Source organism: Cucumis melo, chromosome 1, assembly GCF_025177605.1.
Source record: "Cucumis melo cultivar AY chromosome 1, USDA_Cmelo_AY_1.0, whole genome shotgun sequence".
NCBI lineage: Eukaryota > Viridiplantae > Streptophyta > Magnoliopsida > Cucurbitales > Cucurbitaceae > Cucumis > Cucumis melo.
In genome coordinates, this window is record NC_066857.1 from 27,014,138 (window position 1) to 27,031,974 (window position 17,837).

The window sequence follows — 17,837 nt, forward strand, 5'->3', positions numbered from 1 at the left end:
TATTGGTGATAGACTAATATTTGTAACATTATTTATCAGCGATGAACTTCAATTATTAATAGACTTTAACATATTTTACTATATTTGTAATTTTTTAAAAATGTTAGTATATAATTAATTATTTTAAATCTAATTGCTATATATATATATATATATATATATATATATATATATATATTTATTTATTTATTTATTTGGTAACTATCCCTCTAAATTACTTTCAATGTTTGACATGAAATATTTTAAATTTTATAAACAAAAATTTCTCCCTCCATGCTCTCTTTCCCTCTCATTTAAAATGAAAAAAAATTACCATAAACCTTTTAAATTTTGTTATTAAAAGTTTGGGACTAAAATGACAAATGTTAAGATCGTAAGAATCAAACGCATCAATTACTAAAAACTTAAAGACTTAAATGAAAAAAAGACAGAATATCGAAGATTTTAACCTAATAAATAAGTAATAATCATATTCACACCTATGTTAGCAATGTTCACAATAATCTCTCGAAGCTCTTCCATTCTTAGAATCTCCAATGCAGTTCGTGTCTTCTCAACTAACCCTCCAACACTATATCCCGAATCAACCACCAAATTCATAACAGTTTTCACAATCTCAAACAAACCAAACGCTGAAGAACTTACGACTTCAGAACTTGCATTCACCATCTTCTCTATAAAGCTCTCAACAATACCTCGAACTCCTTCCATTGATGAACCAACCCCCTCCATTAATGAGTCCTTTAGCATCCCCACTAGCCCTCCCATGGCCGAACTAGGTTCGTTAAACATCGTAGAAATACCCGTCATTGCGAACTCGAACATCCCGCCTGTTAAATCAAAAACGTAAGCGGATCATAATTGTAAATATGGTACACTTTCAATGATCAATACTTACAGTTTAGGAAATTGGCACGGGGATCGAAACAAGTTGTCAAAATAATAAATAAAAAACAATAGGAGTAATTTTATTATGTGTCCAACAAGAAAAAGAACCATTATTATATGGGTCTGAAACTTTTTAAAAATAATAGAGAGCTTATTCTCCAATTCGTAGAAATCAAAGTGCACTAATTAAGCTCAAACTATAACGATCAGATTGAAGTGTTTGAAGCTAATTTAAAAACTAAATTGAATTTAACTTTGATCAAACCATTACTTATAGAGACTAACTAATTTGATGATGAAGCTGGAATTTATTCTCTAAACTCTCAACTTAATTAAATCTGAAAATCGGAAAGCGACTGAAAAAACAATATGGATTTATAAACTTGATCCTGAGCCTCTAACCTGCAAAAGAAGTTGCAATTTCCCAAACTTGTTGAAGAACAAACTTACAAAAGCTTTCAATAATCCCCCTCACTTGTTCAAACAAATTGAACCCTTCCCAAGTATTCTCCAAAAGCCCTCCAAAGGCAGAAGTACTTGACTCAACAAAAGAACCAAAAACCAAATTCATCACAACCTCCAACACACCCATTACAAAAGAGCTTATAATTCCAAACCCCGTCTCAATTGTGCTAACAAAAATAGACTTGAAAGCTTCGCCAAGGCTTTGAAATGCACTCAAACAGGCCTCAGCAAGGAGTTTAATGGCCTTTAGAAAGGAAATAATAACACAAGGTGGGGCCTTTAGGAATAGGCAAATTGCTAAAGTGGATAAGGAGTTGAAGCCATTGATGAGGATTTTTAGAGATGGGATTAAGAGGAGGAGGAGGAGGAGGAGAAAAGTCGAAACCATGTGAGGAATATTGGAAGAAGAAGAAGAAGAAGACATTGAGATTTGATAATCAATGGAGGGTTTTTCTTTTTTGGTAAATTTTGTTTCAGTTTGGACTTTTTAAGAGAGGGAATTGATGGATTGTTGTTTGTTTTTGATTTGTTTAATTTAGTGTATTTTTTTATTTTTAGTTCTAACTTTTATTATTTGAATGGGGAGCAATTAAGCATTTGGATCTTTGAATAGTTCAATTTGATTGGTGGTTGGTTAGTCATTGAGATGTTTTTAGGAGTTTCTTTCAAGTCAATGGGAATTTGGGATTAAATAATTATATGCATTAATTAATGATTTTTTATATCTTTTAAAAGAAGTTTAGTGATTTTTAAAGTCTTGGGTCAATTTTTTTCTTTTCAAAAGTTGCATTATTCATTATGCAACTTAGTAAGGTTGAATGAAGCAATTCAAAATGGGTACGGCAATATTAGTTTTCGAAAAATGTTGATAAAAAAATTCAGGAGAAATTAAAATCATGGAATATGATTTTTTAATGATAATTTAATTAGGAGTTTAACAATTAAATTATAGAAAGAATAATTGAGTATATAACAATATTTAAAAATGATAAATCTATCATTTGTAAACTTTTATTGCTGACAGACTCTTATGATTTATCAGTGATAAACTAATATTTGCAATTATTGATAGATTTTGACAAATTTTGCTATTTAACAATTTTTAAAAACGTTATTATATATTTAATTATTTTGAATCTAATTACTCTATTCGTAATTATTCCTTGAATTATCACAAAAATTAAATAATATGAAAAATGATTACAAATAGAAAAAAAGAAAAAAATTACAAAATATAAACTTTATGTAAATAGTTTTAGTTTTGTTGTTATATTTGAAAATGTGAAAATTTTAAAATTAAACTTATAAATAATAATTTTATGGTCTTTTTTAGTTACTTAAGTATTGAGAAAGAAAGAGAATTTTTAAAATTTTATTTTTGTTTTTAGGATTGAGAAAATTAAGTTTAATTTAAAAGAACCAAGAAAAAGGAAATGATTTGAAGGGAGTGAATTGCTATTAATACAAAAGGTAATATGATTTGAACATAATTATGTTCATCCTAAGAATGATTTGTCCCAAATGTAAAACTTGTCATGTTGTTGAGTTTGAATTTATAAAAATGGAAGTTCTTTAGGCTTCATTTGTTCAAAGGACATTGTTTGTAGTCCAACCCATTTAGACGAGAAAGTCTCTAAAATTAGTCAAAAATTAGTAGGAGGAGAGGAACACAGGGTTTTCATCAAATCAATCTTCGTCGACCCATAAATATTTCATAATCCATTCGTCTTCCCCATTCCTCGCATAATTCATCGCTTTCTCAATCTTTCCCAATTTCTCTCTCATTCTTTCCATTGCCTCTTCAATCCTCTTCTTCTAACAAGAAAATTACCGAGGAACCTTTTTGACTCTTCTTTCACATACTCCTTTGATTCCTTAAATCGCTTGTAATTAAGGTAACCCACCCATTTATGATATTGAAGTTTCGTTGTGGATTGTAATCTGAAATGAATTCTTGAAATCCTATGACTGCATTCATGATTAGGCTATTCAAGTCATTTTCTGGCATGCTTGACAGGATTGATCTTACAATTCAAATATGTGGGTTGGTTTAATATTATAAGTTTTGTTGTTTGAATGGTTTTTGTTAGGAGTTTGTTAGGAGATGGGATTGTAGTTGGTTAATTTGAAGGAGTCTACATTGGTTTAGAACATGGGAGATTGGTGTTTTATGGTGGTGAAAATGTTATGACCTACATAATGCTTATGGAACAGGATGTTTATCCTTTTGCTCTCAAAGTGTGGATGTATTCAATTTCTTGGTATCTGGTATCAACTTAGAGAACTGTTCAACTGGTTACCGCCTCTTAAGTTTGTCCAAAAAGATTAGAGGTTCAAATTTCCAACAAGTCATGTTGTTGAACTAGAAAAAGGACATATATTTCGTTTAGCTTCTCTTTTTTTGGGTATTTTTTTCGTGTTTCTTTTATTGTTAGTGACTTGTATTTTTTTCCTTAAAAATGATTTTCGTTGACCTCTCTCTGTCTTAATGAAAATTGGTTTTTTTCCTTAAAGTTGATAACTATTCTAACAGAATTACTTACTTGGATGGCTGAGACAGGCTAATTGATTTGGATGCTTGGTTGCGTGAAGTTATCTGGGATTCTTATGACGAATACTGCAGCCGCAACTGAGCTGGATGCATTTTATCCAATCAGACCTGAATGCCAAGCAGATATTCCGAAGACCCGCTTTAAAATTAAGGTATGAGAACCTTTACTGCCTTTTGATCAGTTAAACTTCAAAATGAGAAGAAAAATCCTCTTTGAAATGCTATTTGTGCTAGTAGTTGAGTATCCTGGAATTATATTTTCAATAAACTCACTCCAAAAAATTAAATACATAAAGAAGGGAATTTGTTTTGTTTTCAGTTAATTCACTCATAATTCTTTATGCTTTGCACTCTTAGAATTTGATCTTCCTCGCGATGATGACTTCAGTTATTTTAAGTATATTGGACCATGCATACAACTGTTTCTATTTTGTTATGTCCCAGCCAGGGAAAACTCTTAGTGCAAGAAGATGGGATGCAGCATTTTCTAAAGATGGCCATTTGGATATAGCCAAAGTGTTAAGACGAATTCACCGTGGGGTAATATATATTTATTTATTTGATAACAATTATAATATTAACCTTGTATGCATCATTACACCATCTACGTTCATAGTACACCTATTACAATAAACTACTCACAGCACTAAAGTTTATTAGGCTTAATTTTCTTTTTATTTTTAAATTGTTCAATGAGATTATTTGGTACCATTAACAGATTGAGAAGCTTTTTCTCTATTGAACTTGTTGGGGATGGGGATTTTATTAGATGCATTACCTCTTTCTACCGTGGTTGAGTACGAAGTACTACCATACCCAATGCTGAGACACCTTCAGTTTTTAACAAGTTTAAGTAATTTGGGTCCTATTTGTAGGGTTATGTAGGAATGTAAATTTGAAGCTAACTGAAACCTTTTATAAATTCTTTGGGTAACGAAGAAGGGCATGACTCTTCTATAAAGGATTTCACATAAAATCAGCTGGATTTGTTTGACTCACCATATGCAGCAGTCTTCTGTCTAGCACAACCTCAAATCTTCCGATAACAAGTTTAAGTTCTTCGTTTTGGTTTTGAAAATGGCAATATTCTTAGTCTCACCTATTGCTGATTTAATTTGTCAAAATGTAGCAAAATGCTTGTGCAGCTATTTCTAACACTAATTATGTTTTTTGTTGTAATAGGGCATTCACCCTTCTATCAAGGGTGCAGTTTGGGAGTTTTTGTTGGGTTGTTATGATCCTAATAGCACATTTGAAGAAAGGAATGGAATCAGACGACAACGTAGGTATATTTCTTCATATTTATGCTTGGCTTGTAGAAGTAGGAACTCAAAACTCACTCATAGTAGGAAACATTTGTTCCCCTCAAATAATCTTGTAACTTGAGTTTGGTTCTCTTTTCTTACTCATGGGATGGGATTGATAAAGTATTTTTTTTATGAGTGTTCTGCAAGGGCTGTCATATCTCAAGCTGCGAGTTGCTTGGGTTTATAACAGAAAACTACATGCTTATTACAAAAACAGCATGCTTCTATTTTTAAGTTTTTTTTCCTTTCTTTCTAATCATATATCTATAGTCCCAAATATTAGTGTACATTTTACTGCGATCTTTTTCCACATAATTTGTAGCATTTTTCAAATGAATCATTCTTTCTGGTCATGGTCTTATCTTGATTCAATTTCTTGTTTTCCTATCTGTCGAATCAAATAAGCCCAATGGTTTTTTTGTTTTGTTTCAGAATATTTCAAAAGATAGTTTCTGGATTGTATCTTTGAATTTTGTAAATCAGAAATAGAAACTTTTTTAAACAATAATTACATGTTTAGTGTTCTTGTATTCTAAATCTGCTGCTGCTGAATCTGCTACCAAGTACATTCTTAAAACAGTGAAAATAGAATACAACGCTATTTATTCTTAAATTTCTTATGTCAACGTCTTGTTTTTAGATCACCAAGACACCAAACCTATGCACTCTCATGATCTTAGGAAGCAGGATGGCACATTTTTTTAAAATAATTTATTTTTATTAAGGGAGCAATATGGCATCTGGAAAGATGAATGCCAAAAGATGGTTCCAATTATTGGTACTGGAAGGTTCGTTACAACGGCTATTGTCACTGAGGATGGACGGCCAGTAGAGGAGGAAAGAAGCAGAAATTTACAAGAAATAGATACCGTGGGCACATCCTCCAGATCTTCTCTAGATGCAAACAATTCTGCTTTAGACAAGAAAGTTACTGAATGGAAGCTAACCTTACATCAGATAGGTAAGAATTTGATTAACGGTAGTATATGTCAACTCTAACAAATAAGGTGGTTTGATTTGTTTATATTCATTCTCATCTTTTTGTAAATATTTGTACTGGGTTTTTGATTCTCTCTAAGAGTATAATTTGAGAAATTTTTTGGTCCTTGAAAATTAATTAGTGGGTATTGAGGATAAACTAGGAGATATTGACATGGATATGTCTGTGTCACGCTCTGAGAATGCGTGGTGTGTCCAACATGCAGAAGGGAATGTCTGCTTCTTCTTCTTCTCCTTCTTACAAGGGAAAACCGTTCAGAAGGGAAAAAAGTTAGTTTGAGAGAGCCCATTTATACACTGCAATGCCCCACCCTAAACAACGGAAGTGCCCTAAACAATGGAAGTGAAAATTTGCTGTTGTCATCGTGTTGGGGCATGTTGGAAATAAAATATTTAAAATAAAATAATGGACTCGCCAGATGACATGTCGGATACGTGTTAGAGGTGTGTCGGGGCTTGTCAGTGTCGGATAACTGACACTTGGCCATTTTAGGAGTGTTGGAGTTTCTTAGATTCAAAGGAAAGCTTCTTTTCATTCTCTTTTTCGTGCAGTACATTTTCTTTCATTATTACATTATTCTTGCATTTGGAAGAGCTAACTCTATTAACCCATACTCAGAGATGAAACATATTGATATAAATTAAGCACCACGACCTATTTCCATTTTATCTGTATGTGCTGTGCTGATCTTAACACGACAACATGTTTGGCGTTTTTGATGAGATGTAAGTTCTGTTTGAGTTGTGGGCTAGTGATTTGCCCTCTAAGCCAAAAATGGATAATTGTCTTGAGGTTCCAGTGCTTTTGCCTTCAAGAATTGTATGCCATATCCTACCGAATGATTTTATTTACCTCATGTTGTTTTTACGAGCTGTGCTTAACTCAAGCTATAGAATTTGGCTTGCAGGTTTGGATGTAGTTCGTACAGATCGAGCTCTTGTATATTATGAGAATGAAGCTAATCAGGCAAAACTTTGGGATATTCTTGCCATTTATGCTTGGATTGATGGTGAAGTTGGTTATATGCAAGGTAGGTCCCCCCCCCCCCCCCCCCCCCCCCCCGAAGCAAGACAGAGTGCTTAAAATAAAAAAATAATTTACAAGGCATTAGCCAAATTTTCTTTTATCAGACGAAAGTTACATAAACACAGAAAAATGCTCAAGTCCACTCATTCAAGTTCTTATGATATACATTCCAATTGGAAGTTCTGTTGTTTTTGGCAGGGATGAATGATATTTGCTCGCCAATCATAATTTTACTCGAAAATGAAGCAGATGCTTTTTGGTGTTTTGACCATGCAATGCGAAGACTGGTGTGCACTATTATCTTCTTATGTTGGCGATAGTTTTTTTTTTGAAACATCTTATGTTTCAGGTTTAATGTGGTTATATTATGTTTGGTTGAAAAAGACGTGTTTAAATCACAAATTTGGCTTATGGTTTGGGCATAGTTTCAATTTGGTCCCATATGGTTTTGGTTTTAACCATTTCAATTTAGTTCTGAAGGGCTCTCCATGGTTTTAAAAATCATAATTTGGTTCTCATAGTTTTGATAAATCTCGCAAATTTTTTTTCATTTTGCTAGCAGTATTAGTGGACTGTATTAAGGTTAGGGTTGAATAAAATATGGAAGGACATAAGTGGGTCTTTCAATTGGATAAAACACATTTTAGGGATGATTTGTGAGGTTCAACTAATCCATGGAGACCAAATTATCATTTTTTAAAACTATTGTATAAAGATCATATTGGAATTAAATTCAGATTGTAAGGATTGAATTGGAATTTTACTTGGAGAAATATTTCCAGGATACTTGGTGGTGCATTCCCTACCATAGGGACCAAACAAAGACTTATTAGATGCAAAATTAAAAGTTCTAGAACTTGTTGAAAACATAAGTACAAGTTAGACTAGGCCATGACAAATTATTAATTTTTCAAGTACAGAGATTAAATATGCACATCCTTGAAACGTGATTAAAACTATCTTAAACTTAAGGGCATGGTTGTCCAACCTTTAGGACTAATCCTCCTATTCAAGTAAAGTCAGTTTCTAACCAAATGAAATGCTCAATTTTGTCAATTAGAATCTATTATTTACAAGGCCCCTTTTTCAGTTCTCTCACTCTGTTTTCTTCCCCTTTCCGTAATGGCAGAGAGAAAACTTTAGGTGCAGTACTGGTACAATAGGTGTGCAGTCTCAGCTGAGTACATTATCACAAGTAATTAAAATTGTTGATCCTAAGCTTCATCAGCATCTTGGTATGGATTTTTCTTTCCAAAATCATCTTCTAACAGTAGGGGACCCAGATACTGCTTTTTTTTGCTTATGTTGTTTACCAAGATACAATAGGAGTGATTTCTTCTTCTTTTCATCTCTCCTCTTTTTTTGTTTTTCTTTGTTCCAATTTTATATGCAACTCCAAATGTCAGTTTGGAATTACTTATTTGCGATTTCTCTCTTTATATCATGGTCATGACCACTCTCCAAATTCAGAAAGTGTATGCTGAGTTTCTTTAGAATGCACCATTTCAATGCCTTGTTATAAAAGTTTCAATTTAGATGTATTGTTTGAACAGTTTAAAATTGGTGTTTGATTTTAAAAGGTTTAGTTGGGTCCATATGGTTTGATGATATATCAAAACTATTTTCTTCTATTTTTAACATAAATCCTGATAAAGTCAACTACCCTATTAGCCAAATAGGAACCCTTAGCTTATTGCCATTTATTAAAAAGTGTTAATATGGTAATGATAGGGATAATTTGTGAGTTTTGACTAAATGGAAAACAAGATCCAAATGAAAGACTAAACTGAAAAACTTTTAAACCACTGGAACCAAATTTGTAATTTAACCAAATATATACTTTAACAATAGCAGTTTGAAGTTACTTTAACCAACTTTGATCTTTAGAGAACACTGACTCTTGAAGTTACTTCCTAATAAAAAGACAACCATCACAATATTCTCATTAGGCGATCTATAAAGTGAACCCAAAAAAGAAAAATACTTCACTTGAAAACACTACAATTGAAAAACACACCCAAGTATCCTGATTGTCTAGCTGGTACAAAAATTTGTCAAGTCTGTCCACGAGGTGTTTGCCAATGTACATAAAACTGCTTAAGAAAATGTTAAATGCATTATACATGGGGCATAATTCTAATTATGTTGATGAATACTCATCCTAAAACCTTGAAGGTGGAACATTCATCATCTATTCATCCATGATTCCTTTTTATTTTCTGGAAGATTCTTTTTTGTTTTTTTTTTTTTTTTTGTGTCAAATTCAGCTCAATGCATTCTGTTCCAAAAGTTGATTTGAGAGTTGAATTAAAATACAACATATACATATTTATCATAAAATACCATCAATTTCACTTTACTCACAATATTTTGTCCGACTACTCTCAATTTTTATGGTTCTTTTTGGGTTTGAAGTTTGATTTTAAAGATTGTGTTACAGAAGATTATACTTTCATATTTGCAGAGGAGTTAGATGGTGGAGAGTATTTGTTTGCATTTCGGATGTTGATGGTGCTTTTTCGCAGAGAGTTCTCCTTTGTGGACAGTTTATATCTTTGGGAGGTAAAGAGTTATTATTTGATGAGCTTGGTAGGAGATGTGGTCTGGACTTCTTGATGTGAAATGCTGTAACATGTAATCCTGAAAAACATTTGTTGGGACTACTTAATAATGAGATAATATTCTTTAGAAATAAAAGGAAACTAATAATTGAAATAACGAAGACGTGTCTATAATATTCTTTAGAAATAAAAGGAAACTAATAATTGAAATAACGAAGACGTGTCTACCAAACATATTAAATATGCTTAGCTACACACTATCGCATATTACTACAAAATCTGATTATCAACAACTTCATGAGATTTTAATGTCTTAGATAGATGTCTGCCATGGAGCTTGAACTCATTTCCTCCCTGTTCGTAACTTCAACGTTTGGTATGCCGGCCTGTAGTGGTGAACCCAATCTAGATTGATTATAGACATATTATGAAGTCAAAACCTCGAATTTAGAAGACTAAATAAGCACACTGAAATTTCTCTTTTTCTCTTTTGGATATCTATTAAGTGTTTGGTCCAGCTTATGTGCACCTTGACTAATCACACAAGACAACCTTTTTGACCTTCCAACATTTAGTTGTCAAGGAAACTCCTAGAAAATTAATTCGTAGGCAGAAGGCCACTAGAATGAACCAAGGACTTCTTCATTATTTATTAAGGCCATGTCTCCTTTCTGTAAGCACACCGAAGTTTGGTCAATTCCAAAATTTGTTCCTGATTTCTTGTCATGTATTCTATTGTTTCTTTCCAACCTCCGCCTGCATCAATTTGGTTGTAAACTATGAGCATTCTTTTTGAGAAAAGAAATCACCAAAGGGAATTCTTTATTCAAAATTTTATCTGAGTTTGCCATTTTCAGGAAAATAAATTAAGTGGAGAGGTCCTTGAATCATTCTTCCATAAATCACTGATTTATCCAAGTATACCCTTCAATCTTAAGGCCTCTAAACGTATTTCAAATTTTTCTTGAGACCATCGTTGCCAAACAATATTGTGACATTCACTAATTGAAAATGAGAAAATACGAATCCTACTTTTACCAGGCAGAATCCTTCAATAAAATCATTGTTACGTCTCCCCTAGGAAAACAACAAGGAAAGGAGAAAAAGGATCACCTTTCTCAACCCTCATAAATATACTTCTATTATCCATTCCTGTGTTTCCCATTTAGTAACCCTAGAAGCCTTGTATTTGACATACAGTGCTGATCTAAATTCACCAATTTCTCCCTGAATTAATCTCTTGAGGATGGATGCCACTTCCTTATTACTAATTAGACAATCTACAATCTTTACTAGACTAGATAGGTGTTGAGACATTTAACGACGACCAACTAGAAATCCAAACCAATGTTATTATATGTCTTCTCCAAATTAATTTTTATGACCGAACTCTTCCTCCTGGATCTCTTCCACTCTAAAATCATTTTAAATGAAACCAAATATTAATAACAATAAATCATTTTTCTGTTTACTTAACCATGTCTAGTATTGAACTTTTGGTTATTGATAATTTTTTGTAACTCTTATACTTTTCTTGCTACATTGATTGAATTTTAAATAATAATTTGCAGATTGATATCAAACAATTTTTTTTTCTAAACTATTAACTTTACAATTTCTTTAGATGAAAACTGACCTGTTGAAAACACAAAATAGAAAGTGGTGGCTATAACTACCGGATAAATGTTGCCAAAATTTTATTTAACCTTTCAAATTTACAACCTCATTTAAAAAATTGAATGAGGAGCTCTGTATTACTTAGTGTTGTCTGTGTTTAGGCTAAATATACTGTTGATTCCTTAGGGTGTTTAGGTATAGTCCCTATTGTTTGAAAAGTTTCCTCTAGTCTCTTATCTTCTAATTACACTTTTCTTGTTGGTGATCGTTAAAATTGACATATAATAAAAGCTTACATGGTAATCCTTGGTAAAAATTTAGAGGAAGAACTAGGCCACATGAGGAAAGAAAGTGAAAATGTCTGTCAATTTCTTAAAATCTCTGTGAAAAGGAATTCAAAATAAGTAGTTGAATGTTTCCTGTAAATATCAACCATCTCGTTCAATGTCATTTCGTATTAGTTTATCATTGACTAATATCAACATTTACTAACTGAAGTCGGCATTAATTGTAAAATATTGAAGCAAGGGATCAAATGAACTTTTTGATCAATATGCATGTGGACTAAATTGTAAAAATACCTGAATGTTAGACATTAAAACATACACACACACACATATATAGCCATACTTTTGGTATGTATATATTAAAATTTGTTTAACTGATACAGTAATATAGACTGGTTTCAGATGATGTGGGCCATGGAATACAATCCAAATATGTTCTTATCCTATGAGTCGGGATCTGCTTCAAAGGGAGGAGCGGGAACCAGTGGGAACGACAAACACCTAAAACAATATGGCAAATTTGAGAGGAAAAATGTGAAGATGGGATCCAATGACCAGCAACTTCCACTTCCAGTTTTCCTAGTTGCAAGTGTTCTTGAGACCAAGAATAAGCGAATTCTCAAGGAAGCCAAAGGTTTGGATGATGTTGTAAACGTAAGTAAGACGTACCTCTCTTTTCTTTTTCCCTCATTGTATCTTACCATTCATGGTAGAATTATTGTGGATATTTTTTTCTAATGTCTGATCCATGATTTTGGCTCTAGATCTTGGGTGATGTAACTGGAAATCTGGATGCCAAAAAAGCTTGTAATGAGGCATTGAAATTACATAAGAAGTACTTGAGCAAGGTATGAATTCATGGAGAATTTCACTTTAAACTTTTAAAACGAAAATTAATCATTTTCTTTTGTTTTCTTTTTAGTTTTCTATTCCGTATTTACCCTTCCAATACTTGGCTCAGTCAACAATCGAACGTATTTACCCTTTCAATACTTGGCTCAGTCAACAATCGCATGGATCAACATGAAATAAGCTTGAAAGTTTATGAACTAAAATGTGATTTAAGTAGAATAAAACAAATTGGTTGGTTACTTTATTCATTGTTCAAAAGGCCTAATGGTTGTTTATATTGCAGATCAAGAACTGACAAATGATGCTTAAGGCTCAAGTGGTACAAAAATGAAAGCAAGATGATTGCTATTTCAGCAATGGGTTCAGTTTTTCTACCATTGTTAAAATTCATCAATTCTCATTCTATTCCCAGTTACCATTCTAAGGAAATGGTGGGAAAATTCCAAGTTTGCTCTGTATATATGTGAGATGTTTGCGTTCTGTGACTTTTAGCCCTTTGGATATTAATCTCTCTCCTTTTAAGTCTTCACTCATCCTTTAGATTCTATTTTGTTTCATTGCTTTGTTGCATTTATACATTTTTTTTGGGGGGGTTAAAAGTGATATTTTTTAGAAGGGTACAAGACTTTTTGAGACAACTGGACCTTAACTATTTTATTGACTTTGTAGGAGCGCAACTTCTTTCCTAGCTCTCAAGTCCTCTAAAATTTCTAACTAGAGTTCTCGTTTCGAGTAGACAAATCTTCTTACATAAATTGTAACACCTAAATTTGATGGAAAATGTTTAAAATATTGATGTTGTACTTAGAACATAACAAATCAATTTTTGACCGAAATTGATGCAAATGTATATGTAAAAAGGTTCATAAAATTATACATTTGAAAATAAGGTAAAGAGTTTATTATATCAGAAAAGAAAATAGTTTTAGTTTTTAAAGTTGTCAATATATTAAGCATGATAACTAAAAAGGAAGGAAGAAAATTTAAGGAGTTTGAATTCAGTAGCATTTTGAAAATATGGAAGAGAGGGATTGAAGGGAGGAAGAGAAGACAAAAAGAAAGGGAGATGAAGAAAAATGAAAGATAAACAACTATCGAGTATCATGTAAGGTTTTATTTTGATGTTGTGTTCGGGATGATTTATTGTCTTCGAAACAAAATTCGGTATGATCTCTGTGCTAAATCGTAATCGACACCAACGTTTACACAACCTCCAATCTAATATATGCACTTGTTGGATATATATGTACTTGTTGGAGAAAGAAATGAAATCAAAGGAAAACTAACTTATGAAAAATAAATAGATGAAAAAATAGGGAGAAGAAGAAATATATCTCTTGAACCTAATTTATTTTTTCAAAATTTATAGGAAAACATAGTAAATTTATAGATATCTATAACGGTAAGTGTGTATTAAACGTTATAATTATAGTCATCAAACAATTACAATATTTGTAAATACAATCTTCGAACTTTAAAATTAAGACGATCAAAACTTAAAGATAAGAAGTCATTACAATGACAAGTTATTCTAACAATCCCCCACGAATAACTAGCATTTTAATGAAAATATTAATAATGTTTTCTTCAAAACTTAAATATGGTCGTTGTTCAATTTGAATTGATGTATTAGGTAAGACAACAATTTAACTAAAGAAAGTAAATTACCTTATGAACTTTCAATAGTTATGATTGGGACTCTCACCACATGTTTCAATCCTTGTTTTTTTTTTGTTTTTTTTTTTATTATATGGTATAATAATAAATCATGTGCTATTTAAGGTCATATACTACAAAACTCGAAAATTTACATAGAAGTATACATACTAAACTTACCAACTAAAATATTATTTCCAAGAATGTTGATAACCATAATATTTAGATGCCTAAAACTATAGATTTTCGAAATTACAAATGTCTATCATTCTTAGATAACTATGTTTATTTTGTAGGAATAATTGTGAAAAGGTCTAATAATATTTAGATAATTATGTTTGTTTCGTAGAGAATTTCTGCATAGAGATATCTTAAATTACATAATATTTCAATAATTTCTTTAAACCTATTTATAGTTTATAGTTAATTTAATATAAGTTGAACTTATATAATATTTGATTATATTAATTTGAATTTCTTACAATAATTTAAGATTATTTATAAAATAAATACTAATTTAAAGTTAAATTTACGTAAATATAACAAAAGAGCTAAATATTTATGTTTCGTATAACAATTTAAGAAAGCCCATGAATCCTAATTACTTTTTCACTTTTATTGGTTTCATTATTGTGAGACAGTTTTTTCGTTCTTTTTCTTTTTCTTCTTTGCGATTTATTCTTTTCTTCTTCGTATTACTTCTTATTCTCCATATTTTCACTTCTTCTTATTCGGGACTCCTCATTTTCTCTTCCAGAATTTCTTCTTTCTTCTTCATCTCTCATCTTCTATTTTTCTTCTTGGTATAATTTCTAAACGATATTCTTACAGAATCTAAACGATTGTGTACTAATATCTGAATGATCAGTTGTCTATCCTAGATAGACAAATAGAACAATATCACTAATAGATCGTTTAGACTGTGTACAAAATTGTTTAGATTTCGTACAAGATCGTTTAGATTGGGTACAAAATTGTTTTTTCATGAGTTTGTAACTCATTAGTTGCATGATATTTTTGTTATTTTACGTTGTGGGCTTGTGAGCTTTTTCTTTTTTCTTTTTTAAAATTATTTTATACGGTGTAAATATTTTTTTATTTTGTTTTATTTTCGAAGAAACTCATAATTTAAATTTAAATTTAAATTGTTTTAAAATAAAACAACTATAATATAACATAATAAAACGAAATACATAGTTGATATATTTAACTTAACTATAAAAGGAAAATAAAGGATTTACATACACATATATGAAAAGAAAATAAAGGTTTAAAAAGTTTTTATTTTTTAATTTTATTTTATAAAAAATGTCTTCAACATGGAAATTCAGAAAACCTAAATTTTTAAAAAGGCATTCAAAACTTTTAAGATACTCTCCATGAGAATACCCAACTAGAAACCTGTAAGGAGGTATTGTTTGAGGAGTTGAAATGTAATCATAATTATTGAGTATTAGAGTGTTGGAATGCGTGTAAAATTGAGGAAAAACATAAATTGAAATCATACAAAGTGAAAATAATGAAAAATAGAGTTTAGTTGAAACAAAATGAGTTTAACATTACAGTACGAAAGGGCTCTCAAAACACCGAATCTAAACATAAGTTTTGGAAGGAAGGATTATAATAGGTGTCCAAATGTGTTGAAGATTTGAAAGTGTCATAAAATAAGATGTGATGTGGTAATATTTGGAAGGCTAAATACTATTGGGAGCCAATAATGAGGGAAGGTCCATTGTATAATTTAAGAGGGAAAAAAAAGAAAGTGTGGAGACAAAAAAAAAAAAAAGAAGAAGAAGAAAAAGGAAATGAAAGGGAAGGGAGAAGAAGGGTAAGGGGGGGGATCTGATTTGACTGGAGTGAGCATCGAGTGAACGTGTGGGACAAACACAAAAGTGTCCTTTGTGTATTATATAAAAGGCATGTCAATTACTACTCTCCATATCCATCAACCCTTCTTTCATTTTGCCAAACTCAAACCACCCCTTCCATTCCAACAACATTTGATCCATTCTTCAATTCCTTAAATTATAAATTTAATAATCCCTCTACTTACTTCCCTGGATGACCCTACTTTCATTTCAAATTATAGAAAAACTTAATTTTTTTTGTTTTAAAGTTTGGTGGAATATGTACATTTATGTTTCACTTTACACTACATTCATCACATCTTGTATACATATAAGAATATGATCGTATGTTCAACAAAATTAAAGTTAATCTTTTAAACCAAAATACAACATAGAGATTTAATATATTCAAATATATAGAAAAGTACCTGTTGAAGTCACACACAGTTACAAAAACAAACAACATAAACATAGTTTAAACAATAATAATAATAATAATAATAATAAAAAAGAAAGAAAGAAAGAAAGAAAGAAAAAACAGAGAGAAAAAATTGGAAGGATTGAAATAAATATTATAGAAAAGAAATTACCTATGACAAACACATCTATAGTGATAAGCACTATTAATAGGGTCATTGCCTTCAACAGGTACTTGCTCAGCTCTACATTTGTATTTGCATCCTCTACACTCATTGTAAGTACATGTTGGTGCCGTTGAACCAATCATCAACCTTCTCCCCCAATTCCTCCTCCTTTCTTTTCTACCCTAAAGTAATATCCAATACCATAACGTAAATTAGGTGGAATTGGAAAAACAACGTAGTTGATGTGGAATAATAGGATAAAAAGGAGATTAATTGGGCTAACCTCGAATGGGAGTTGTGTTGCTTGTACAGAAAAGAATAATTGGGGTAGCGGATCTCGAGTGGAGGATCCTGGAACCAAAAAGTTAAAGTGAAGAAAAAGGTGAGTGAAAGAGAAGAGAGAATGAAAGGAGAAAAAGAGAAAGAGAGGGACCTTGCACTGCCATTGTTGAGAAAAGAGAGGTAATAAATAGGGTTAGCAGAAGAAGAAGAAGAAGAAGTACTGAAAATGGTTTTGCAGCTTTTGCCATTGGAAAAGAGAGGATAAGAGAAAAGAAAAGAAAAGAAAAGAAAAGAAAAGAAAAGAGTAAGGTTTTTGAAGGAAAACAATAATAATGGGAACAATGAGGAATGAATATATATATAAAATTTATTTTGTGGTGTGTAATATTAATGGTTGTGTTGGTAAGGAGATAAAAATTGGAAGAATGTTAAAATTATGTATAAAAGTAAAATCTAAAAATTGAAAGAAAAATAAGAGCTTTGGTCCCCATCCCCACCTTATACCCATATAGCTTGTTTTGTCCCCACTTTATGGAATAATAATGTTCATCCAAATTACAAAAATGCCCCCCCCCCTCCCCATTTTTCAAACATATATATATATATATATTGAATGATATATATTGAATGATATATATTGAATGATATATATTGAATGATATATATATGATGATGATGATGATGATGATGATGATGATGATCCCCCTTCAAGCTTGTGAGCTATATCGTTTATAGTAGGCCTCTAGAGCGGCGAGGGTTTCCCACCTACATCAATATGCATGCACCACTCCTACCTTCTTCTATGTAATTGATAATTGTGGAGTGTAGTTGATATTTGATCAAAATGAAAAGCCATCACACCTCCCTCCATCCACCTTTCACTTTCGACCTCACCCCCCTAAGCAAATTTGTTA

General features: G+C 31.4%; 3 protein-coding genes across 5 annotated transcripts; 1 reads left to right on the top strand and 2 right to left on the bottom strand.

Annotated features, from left to right (window-relative positions):
* Window positions 1-316: 316 nt before the first annotated feature.
* On the bottom strand, window positions 317-1,818 carry LOC103497614 (uncharacterized). The gene is made up of 2 exons (XM_051081390.1): window positions 1,291-1,818; window positions 317-830 (listed from the first exon to the last, which is right to left on the bottom strand). Exons 1-2 carry the CDS (start codon window positions 1,775-1,777, stop codon window positions 445-447), a joined length of 873 nt encoding a protein of 290 aa, XP_050937347.1. The 5' UTR covers window positions 1,778-1,818; the 3' UTR covers window positions 317-444.
* Window positions 1,819-2,936: 1,118 nt separating this feature from the next.
* LOC103497617 (rab GTPase-activating protein 22-like) lies at window positions 2,937-13,087 on the top strand. 3 transcript variants are annotated; one of them, XM_051081396.1, is made up of 12 exons: window positions 2,938-3,248; window positions 3,914-4,056; window positions 4,349-4,444; window positions 5,087-5,190; window positions 5,937-6,172; window positions 7,119-7,241; window positions 7,436-7,524; window positions 8,367-8,472; window positions 9,702-9,799; window positions 12,105-12,356; window positions 12,467-12,550; window positions 12,838-13,087. In XM_051081396.1, exons 2-12 carry the CDS (start codon window positions 3,928-3,930, stop codon window positions 12,847-12,849), a joined length of 1,329 nt encoding a protein of 442 aa, XP_050937353.1. In that variant the 5' UTR covers window positions 2,938-3,248; window positions 3,914-3,927; the 3' UTR covers window positions 12,850-13,087. The 3 variants fall into 3 exon arrangements, with proteins under 3 accessions (XP_050937360.1, XP_050937353.1, XP_050937358.1); XM_051081401.1 differs by lacking the exon at window positions 5,937-6,172 and having other exon boundaries at window positions 7,105-7,241; XM_051081403.1 differs by lacking the exons at window positions 12,467-12,550; window positions 12,838-13,087 and having other exon boundaries at window positions 2,937-3,248; window positions 12,094-12,241.
* LOC127148191 (uncharacterized) lies at window positions 11,985-17,250 on the bottom strand. The gene is made up of 4 exons (XM_051081407.1): window positions 17,075-17,250; window positions 16,925-16,992; window positions 16,648-16,823; window positions 11,985-12,490 (listed from the first exon to the last, which is right to left on the bottom strand). The coding sequence occupies exons 1-4, from the start codon at window positions 17,169-17,171 to the stop codon at window positions 12,463-12,465; spliced, it is 369 nt and encodes a 122-aa protein (XP_050937364.1). The 5' UTR covers window positions 17,172-17,250; the 3' UTR covers window positions 11,985-12,462.
* Window positions 17,251-17,837: the final 587 nt, after the last annotated feature.

What these genes read in the sequence shown, in the direction of transcription:
- LOC103497614 (XM_051081390.1), bottom strand. Translation starts at nt 1,777, where the DNA reads ATGTCTTCTTCTTCTTCTTCTTCCAATATTCCTCACATGGTTTCGACT. An exon ending in AATTGCAACTTCTTTTGCAG is followed by an intron (nt 831 to 1,290) that starts GTTAGAGGCTCA and finishes TTGATTTAACAG; the next exon opens with GCGGGATGTTCGAGTTCGCA.
- LOC103497617 (XM_051081396.1), top strand. Translation starts at nt 3,928, where the DNA reads ATGCTTGGTTGCGTGAAGTTATCTGGGATTCTTATGACGAATACTGCA. An exon ending in AGACCCGCTTTAAAATTAAG is followed by an intron (nt 4,057 to 4,348) that starts GTATGAGAACCT and finishes GTTATGTCCCAG; the next exon opens with CCAGGGAAAACTCTTAGTGC. An exon ending in ACAGTTTATATCTTTGGGAG is followed by an intron (nt 9,800 to 12,104) that starts GTAAAGAGTTAT and finishes GACTGGTTTCAG; the next exon opens with ATGATGTGGGCCATGGAATA.
- LOC127148191 (XM_051081407.1), bottom strand. Translation starts at nt 17,171, where the DNA reads ATGGCAAAAGCTGCAAAACCATTTTCAGTACTTCTTCTTCTTCTTCTT. An exon ending in CTCAACAATGGCAGTGCAAG is followed by an intron (nt 16,993 to 17,074) that starts GTCCCTCTCTTT and finishes TTTTGGTTCCAG; the next exon opens with GATCCTCCACTCGAGATCCG. An exon ending in TATAGATGTGTTTGTCATAG is followed by an intron (nt 12,491 to 16,647) that starts GTAATTTCTTTT and finishes TTTGGCATCCAG; the next exon opens with ATTTCCAGTTACATCACCCA.